We start from the raw sequence: 8,889 nt of genomic DNA, 5'->3' as shown, positions 1-8,889 counted from the left end.
TCTTGGCACTACTGTACACTTGATTAGCAAATATATAAAAAGTGAAAATCCCTAAACTTTATCTATCAAAACCTGCACCGTGAAACTCTAACAAGGCAGTATATAATCACACACTTGACATTTGACCTACAGAATTTTGATGTACAAATAAGCAATATACTATCTCAAGAGATTGAGTTGAATCTGATGTCCTCAAACCCATCTTTGTTCTTTGTAAAATGGCAGTGTCAATGCAACGTCAGGCTGTTTATGTGTGTGTATATATATATATATATCGTTGCCAGCACCTAGGCAATATTCATGAAACAAATTACGGTTGGTTAAATACTGTGAGACACCAAAATAAGCAAAACGATCCTTATAAATCTAAGAAGGTTGATCAAGAACAACATTGCAAGCTGTTGATAACTTGATCAATTGTTACAATTTCCATCATTCTAAATAATAAGTTGATTGTAGTGAGGGCATTGGTGAGTCGAACTTACCTTGCTTCAACTCTGCTTATCCACTGAAACGAACTTCTATTAACTCGAAGTCGTTGATTAAACGAGTTGAGATCGAGCTGAGTTTACGTAAACTGAGTAAGTTCTTGAACAACCCTAATTGCACTCTAGGTCTTAAAAAAAAAAAAGAATGAACTTCAGAATTCACAGGTGCAAACATGTGGGCCGCAGCACGTAGATAAGTGGAGAAATTAGATTGTAGTAGGTGGAATCTGCCATCTTCTTCAAGGCCCCACCTTTCTCGGAATGGTATGGTCTGCCAATTTAAATAATCCCTTCTGTACAGATTTTCCTTGAAACTCGGCTGCTGCATGATGGAAAAGAGAGAATTGATGATGAAACGACAAAAAGTAGGTTGCCTCCTCGGGATTCAGGTCACCTTCATTGCTTTTCCATGAAAGTATTGCAGAAAACAGGCTAACTATTGGAGGATCCACCAACAATATTCGTCTCCCAACTTTCTAAAACTTTCAATATCTTTTGGTGTAATTTCTTCCTTGTGCATGTTCAGTTTTTTAATTTTTGCCAAATGACTTCTTCCATTGATGTACAACTGAAGATCCATTTGACTGGTCGGTGTGGGAACAGAGAAAAAAAGCTTAGTACTTGGCTTTATCATTTATCAAAAAACTAAAAGTTCTTAGCATAAAAATTAAGTGGTAACATTAATTGATATCAAAAAAACATTTTACGTTCAACCTCTTAAAGAACCATTTATATGTTAATTAAGGGATTTGCACTCAAACAAATGACCTAATCCAAACCCCTTACATCCTCTCAAAATATATATATATATATATATATATATATATATATATTCTACATTTATTGAAACACTCCAAGGTCACATTCATTATAACAAAACGTGATGAGACATTAAAATAAAAAATTTTAGCCCCTTTTTCAGAATTGCCATTGGCGCCCCAACACCTGCACGTGAACCGTGCATCATCTTCCTCAATAATATATATATAATATAGACAAACTTATCCCCAACCAGTTAGGTTGCATTATAAAAGCCTGCAGACCTTTTAAATGTCTATTAAAAGTAATTTTCAACAAAATCGGTTTTGAATTAATAAAATATTTAAAAAATATCTTATTGAATGCAAGCATAAATGAAACAAACATATATTTAAAACAATAACAACTGACACATTGCACACATGAAGCAGCCATATAATGGTATCTTTTGCCACCAGTTTCGATTTGAATATTCAGATTTCTGCTGATTTCAGTAACACTGACTTTTTATTCCCACCAATAAAGAGCATGTGGTGAGGGGTATACTTAGAATCATTACTTTTTAGAATCAAAATGTTCATTTTAAAGAAATTGGAATTATTAAACAAATGGGAATATTTGATTTTTGTAATTATGAAACTGAAACCTGGAAATTTGATTTCATTCCAGTTTGAGGAGGAATTATGATTATGGAATTTTCATTCTTAATCAAAATTTTAAACCATCAAACGCCCTTTAAAAGTAACCTTAAACATTAAAGGTTGGTGTAATTGAGGGGGAGAAATAATAAGAAAGGAGGTGGAAAGAAAGATGAAGGCATGTTGTACTAAATTAATGGGCTTGCTTCGAGAAATAGAAAAATATTTTAAATAAGGCTGTGAGAAAGGAGAATTGGGGATATGCAGCTTCCAAGTAGTAGTCCTCTACTAAGGGATACAAGCTTCTTCCTTTTTTTTTTTAACTATTTCAGACAAAAACTGATTTAATTTTAAAAAATAATTGTAAAGAATCGCCTAAAAATTTTGAACAAGTAATAAATTTTTAGTCAACTTTAAGGGTTAAAAAATGGACACTTGCCTACTGAGATAAATTTTCAAAGAGCTGCCCACTAATAAGAGACAATATTAGTTAGTAAGGGAGCCAAATCGAAACTTTTGCACTAAATTTTAACTTTTAAGGGGTAATGAATACACAATGAAATTATATGGCAATGAGATAATAACATAGGAATAAATAAACTTTTGTGGGCTAGGCGATTGTCCATACCGACCCCAACGTTAGCCTTTGATATAAGATTTCGAAAATACTCTTCTTAAGGAGCCACATATTTCTCTTGGCTGATAAAAAGATTTTTCTCTGGAATAACTCATCGTTGTCATTACTTTTATATAAAAATAATGTTTTTTTTACAATAAGCAGCTTTTTGAAAGTTTATCATAAAGGTTGAGTATCTGCTTGCTATTTTTTTGAAAGTTGGATGGAGATTTGTTATTTGTTGAAACGTTAGGTGCCTTTCAATTGGTCATAGTCCAGTGTTTTGGGATTGACTGGACTTAGACAGAGTGAAAACATGTTTATGTGGCACTTGTTTGAATTTGAACAGTTAGTGAAGAAGTCATTTAACAAAAGGAAAAGGAATGTTTCGTAAATGTTCTATGAATATGTGTCAAAAATTAGGGTAGATTCATGAAATATTAGATATATCTAAAACTTTAAAACAAATTCACGGGATACTTTACTAGTGTCCCTACTACCAAACCAACTTCAAAGAGATTGTTTGAGAACTTCTATCCATCTACATTAAAAGTGGGAGTGGGATCGATTTATGAAACACTTTAAGTATCTCATGAACCTAACTTAATTTTGGCTTAGATAAAGGCAAGGCCCCAAAAGATAGAACAATTTTTTTTTTAAGACCCTTACCAAATTTAGTATTGAGCTGACTTGTTGTGAGCGATTTCCTTGTAGTTTGGAATGATCAATATGAATATTTCGCAAAAACATACTGAAGTTTCATTGAAATAACAGAAGCATACTTACAATTTTTATTTTTCATATAACCTCTCAAATTTTTTTAAAGAAATCTGTAATGAAAAGTATGTTATGGCTATGCCACTAAATATTAAGGCATGTTTTTGTAAGTGAGATATAAGTAAGTAGATTAAGTAATAAGTTGAGTATGATTGTGGAGGGACAAGTTTGTCGCTTGTACACATTCAAAGCTTCGCCTTCTTTCTCGCTAGCGGCGGCTAAAGTCTTTTCTTTACTGTACATTTCGTAATTCATTTTCTACTCAGCCGGCACAAGTTGCTTCATAAATAAAAGAAAGAATTCATGATTGAAAGATCACGACAGTTGGTGCTACCGAGGGCGTTTGATTCTTTGGGATTTGAAATTTACAAATACCATGTGATCCACAGTAAAATCTATGGTTTATGAAACAAATTATCTTTAAGTCAAATGTACATTCAAAATGTTTATTTTACTTTTTTTGCATTAAAAAGATTGGAATTTAAGATCGAAGGGACAAAGAGTCTGATTTTAAATCTAGAGTTTCCATGTTTTGAGAATCTCAAATCAGAAGTTATCAAAGGCCACCTTATGATCATGGCCCGACCATGCTTCAATCCATGTGACCAAAAAGTACTTCAATTCGCTGCAAGTTTAGAGGGGCAAGAAAGTGCACCAATAACTTGAAAACAAAGTGTGCGTAAAAAATGCAAATACACACCGAACAGCAAAGAACTTGCAATGAGCAATTTCATTTATTTTAGTAGACAATACATAATAAAATAAAAAAAAGAAAAAAAAACACAAGAGATTAACTAGACTTTACTTACAATAATGGTACCTCAAGGCTTAATTATAAAAGAATCATCATGTCCAATACCCAAAGGAATAAATCCTAAAAGATGACACTTGGACGAGTTGCAGATACTCTTTTACAAGTGAACAGACATACACATGTAACATGTAGACAATAAATACAATAAAAAAAATATGCAGATACAAACGCATGAAAAGACCTAATAGAAGCAGGTCACATTAGATTTTTAAGCCTCAATCGTGCTAAAAGAAGCTTTTTTCAGTTTATTTAGGCCATGGTGTAGATTTTTTGTCACATCCCTCGTAGAAACACGTTACATCCTTATATCTAAGATCAAAACTTTGAAAGAAAAATGGAAAAACATTCTTTTGTTCATAGTCACTTTATTTTTTTCTAGAAAAGCTGGAAATTTTGAATCAAATCTTCATGTGCAAACGTATGCCACATAGATTAAGTACATGAAGTATGTTGGAGATGGAATATGATCCAAAACGCAGCAATCCAATTTGATGACCATACAATTACTTTAAAATATTTCTGCCATCTTCTTGAATGACCCACCTTTCTTGGAATGAAATGGAATATGGAGGCCTGTAAATGACGTCTCTTTTGTTCATATATATATATATATGAACAAAAGAGAAGTTTCTAAAATTAATTAGTTTAAGACATTTCTGCCATCTTCTTCAAGGGATACCTTTCTCCGAATGAAATGGAATATGGAGGCCTGCAAATGACTTTTCTTTTGTTTATATACATACGTTTTCTAAAATTACTTTAAAATATTTCTGCCATATTCCTCGAGGGCCACCTTCCTCGGAATGAAATGGAATATGGAGGCCTAGAAGCGACTTCTTTTTTCTTAATATATATAGGTTTTCTAAAATTTTGCAGCAAGGTGAAGGAGAGAGATGAGGATGAAAGTTCCCAGAAAAGTAGTTGGCATAAGGATCATGGCCACCTTCTCTGCTGTAATTTCCATCAAAGTTTTCGTGGTTTTCTTCATATTTTCCTTTGTTTAACTCATTTCTTTTGACTCGACAAATTTAAAATCATCATGTGGTCTTGAAGGGATTAGCATAGTTGGTCGGACTGATGAGTTGGCGAAAGTCTAGTCATCAATTTAATTCTCATGAGTTTTGTTCTTCTGATTTGCAAACAATTGATACATGATATTTTAATTGGTAGATATACAGCGCTTAACACAGGTTCCAAAGCAACCTTCCACCCTAAGAACAGATAAAAAGGAGGAGGAACTTCAGCATCTCTAAGGTGTCTTCTCAAATTTAAAGTCCTCATTCAGAGAATGAGAAGGAAGGAAAACATGGATAGTTTGTTTGGATGAATTGAAATTGGTTTTGTCACGAAGAACTCAGCCCACGCACGGCCCAAGACCTAAAACCTGAACCTGGACTAGGTTCGGCCTGATTAAATTTAAAAATATATATTTTAAATATAAAATAATATATAAATATAATTAATCGTAATAAACTATTATAATTATATATAAAAAATTATAAAATATATACTAAAAAAATTTTATCGGACCCAAAATGCCACTTCAAAGGGCAATAAATAATTTGCACCCCTGCCCTCAAACCAAAATTGTTCACCTGAAAGAGCTTTTTTTATCTTGTCTCAAACCAGTTAACGAAATAAGAAAGGTTTTTTTTTTTTAACTTTTTCTTTCTCTTGCAAACTAATTGGACTTTGAAGGATCGATATATGTCAGAAGAGAAAAATTGAATGGGATAGGACTAGGAGCACCAATGGCTAAAATTCTTAGTATATAAAAGCCTTCATCTAGTAACTCAATTAGCCCGGCTGGGAATCACAAGAATACTGATCATTTGCCTAACAAGTGAACTTTCAGTGGAGTACTCTTACTCTTAACTCTTAGTTACATTCATCTCTCACTTGATGATTCAAGAAGGGGTTCATTAGGTTATACCCATGTGTGACCCCTTTTATCCTACCTGCCAATATCATTATTCATGGGGAGTAGTGCAAAGACATTTCAATAGGCAATTTGGCATCAGAAACGCTACGTGAGTGTTTCATAAATTTGCTCCAAATGTTATGTGAGTGTTTTATAAATTTCCTCTAAAGATTTGGAACAGGTTTATACAACACTCATATAATATCATTGTTGTCAAATGTCCATTTAACAGGAGCAAGACATTGTTCCTGTCTTATAAATCTCCTTCAAAAATTGAATTTGTTGAACAAATTCATGAATAACTAAAACAATTATTTCATTCATGTCCTCCATTTTTAAAACGATCTATTTTTTGTTTGTTTTACGTCAGTAATTTATTTAATGATGGTAAAATACCGTCAGAGCCGTAGACTTTCCTTGTAGAGGTTCTGGTTTTTGTCAAACCATTGGCCATTGCCGACGGTTTAGTTGCCGAGAGTTGTACACCTTCTTGAACCTTCCGCCATTGTTGAGGGTCTGTCTATGCTCTCAAACCCTCGACAACGGCCGAGGGTTCATTTCCTCCTCCTTTACAGGCAACGGCCGTCAAACGTAACCTATCAGAAAAAAATTTTACCTTTGGAGGATTGTCATTGGCGCCCAACACCTTCACGTGAAATCTGCATTTATATATATATAACCAGTTAAGGTACAGACAGAAAGCCATCTTACCCTTTAAATTTCTACGACAGTAGTTTCAAACAAAATATGATAGTTTATAGATACCAATTTAATACAAAACATGTTTTACCATCAGATAATATATATGTCTATGCATATATATGTCTATGCATATATAATAAAATAAGTTGTATGAAAGAAAAATACTCGAAGGAATTTGACTTCCCTTGAATCCATGTCATGATGGCGCAACCTAGGGACGTTTAACATGGTGCGCACTTCAATTGTCGGCATCTTTTATCTCTTTTCCTGGAATCAACGGCCTCGATTTCTTCTGGATCTCTAGAAATAGCCCCCTACCAGGTTTCCCGTAAGCACACACCAGTCTCCTTGGTACACAGAGCGACCTCCCCCATGGCTTCTTCCTCCCAGCTTACTGCCGTCTCCTTCTTCCTGATCATCTCCTCCTTACTCCTGTTATCTTTCTCCATTATTAGCTTAGAGGCAGCTGCTGCTGCATCACCGAAGCCAAAGGCCCTCTTTCTTCCCGTCACAAAAGATGCCGCCACCCAACAGTACCTGACCACCTTTGAGCACAAAACCCCGCTCACGACCGGCAAGTTCGCCGTCGACGTCGGCGGTGGTTACCTCTGGGTGGACTGCGGCACCGACTACGTCTCTTCCTCCTTCCGCCCCGTCGCGTGCGGTTCGCCCACCTGCAATGCCGCCGGCGCGTTTGGCTGCACCACTGAATGCTACGGCACCCGCCGACCCGGCTGCTACAACAACACCTGCGCCGGCAACCCGTCCAACCCCTTCTCAAATGTTGGCACGTCCGGCGATCTAGGTGACGACGTTCTCGCTTTGCGGTCCGTCGATGGCCTGAAAATGGGCCCCCTAGTCACCGTGCCGCATTTCACTTTCATGTGCGGCTCGCAGGTCATCGTCTCCGGCCTGGCCGCCGGCGCCAGGGGCATTCTCGGGCTGGGCCGCAGCGGCGTCGACGCGGCGACCCAGTTTGGAAATGCGTTTGGAATCACAAAGAAGTTCTCCGTCTGCTTGCCGTCGGGTTCGTCCCAGGGCAACTTGTTCTTCGGAGGCGGAATCGACTCGTCCTGGTTCGTCGGCTACACCAAGCTCCTCATCAACCCCGTTAGCACGGCCGGGTCCTTCTTCCAGGGAGAGCGGTCGGTGGAGTACTTCGTGAAGGTGACGGGCGTCAAAGTGGGCGGCAAGGCAATCCCGGTGAACAGCACGCTGCTCGACATACACAAGGGAAACGGCGGGACGAAGATCAGCACGGTGGACAAATACACGAGGCTGGAGAGCTCGGTGTACAAGGCCGTGGAGGCGGCGTTCGTGAGGGAAGCCGCGGCGAAGGGCATCAAGAGGGTGGCCGCCGTGAAGCCGTTCGGGGCGTGCTTCAGCACCGCGAACGTGGCGACGCTCTACACGGGATGGGCGGTGCCGGAGATCGAGCTGTCGTTTGAGGGGGCGGCCGCCGGGTGGAGGATGTTCGGCGGCAGCTCCATGGTGGACTTGAAGAACGGGGTGATGTGCTTGGGGCTGGTGGACGCAGGGGTGAACCCCAGAACGACCATCGTCATCGGTGGCTACCAATTGGAGAACAACCTGCTGGAGTTCGATCTGGAGAGTAACAAAATGGGCTTCAGCTCTTCTCTCTTCTTCAAGAAGACCATCTGCGCCAGCTTCAATGTCGCCTCCTGATCTTGATCTCTGCGCTTCTTCCGACGGAGAAAGAACGGCAGATCCCAGTAGTTGGTCCTTAATCGCTCCAGTTGATAAATAAACTTCCAAGCCTGCTTAAACAAGCAAGCTTTCTGTTTATGTGTTTTGGTTTTTGTTTGTTGTAATGTTATCTTATGAAGTTTACGTTTTGTGAGTAATGTTCTCATCGGATTCGGCACTGCCATTGATGGAATCGTGGCGAGTTTCCTTTTAACATTTCTGCAACTTTGCTCGTTGCTGCACGTGATGCTCTCTTCTTCTCGCCATTGGCCTCTTCTCCATTTCTCTTTGAAACTTAGCTTCGTTCTCGTTTTGCTTTTTTTTTTTTTAAATATAATTGAACGAATCAAAAATAATAAGAAAGCGCCAATTTATTAAGTATTCCCTGTGTTTATTTTTCAATTTTAACTTTTCTAGATTCCTCTAATTCTACTGGAAGAGATTTCCGAATTTCGGGCTGACAAAGA

The 8,889-nt window shown here is 37.8% G+C and overlaps 1 protein-coding gene across 1 annotated transcript; it reads left to right on the top strand.

The window, feature by feature from the left end:
• Window positions 1-7,035: 7,035 nt before the first annotated feature.
• LOC116266020 (probable aspartic proteinase GIP2) lies at window positions 7,036-8,612 on the top strand. The gene has a single exon (XM_031647069.2). It carries the CDS (start codon window positions 7,088-7,090, stop codon window positions 8,399-8,401), a length of 1,314 nt encoding a protein of 437 aa, XP_031502929.1. The 5' UTR covers window positions 7,036-7,087; the 3' UTR covers window positions 8,402-8,612.
• Window positions 8,613-8,889: the final 277 nt, after the last annotated feature.

This window comes from Nymphaea colorata, chromosome 12 (genome assembly GCF_008831285.2).
Source record: "Nymphaea colorata isolate Beijing-Zhang1983 chromosome 12, ASM883128v2, whole genome shotgun sequence".
NCBI lineage: Eukaryota > Viridiplantae > Streptophyta > Magnoliopsida > Nymphaeales > Nymphaeaceae > Nymphaea > Nymphaea colorata.
The sequence above is the reverse complement of the archived record's forward strand: the minus strand, read 5'-3'. Positions and strand labels throughout refer to the sequence as shown.

Bases quoted from the DNA above. Each gene is read 5' to 3' on its own strand.
- LOC116266020 (XM_031647069.2), top strand. From the start codon at position 7,088: ATGGCTTCTTCCTCCCAGCTTACTGCCGTCTCCTTCTTCCTGATCATC.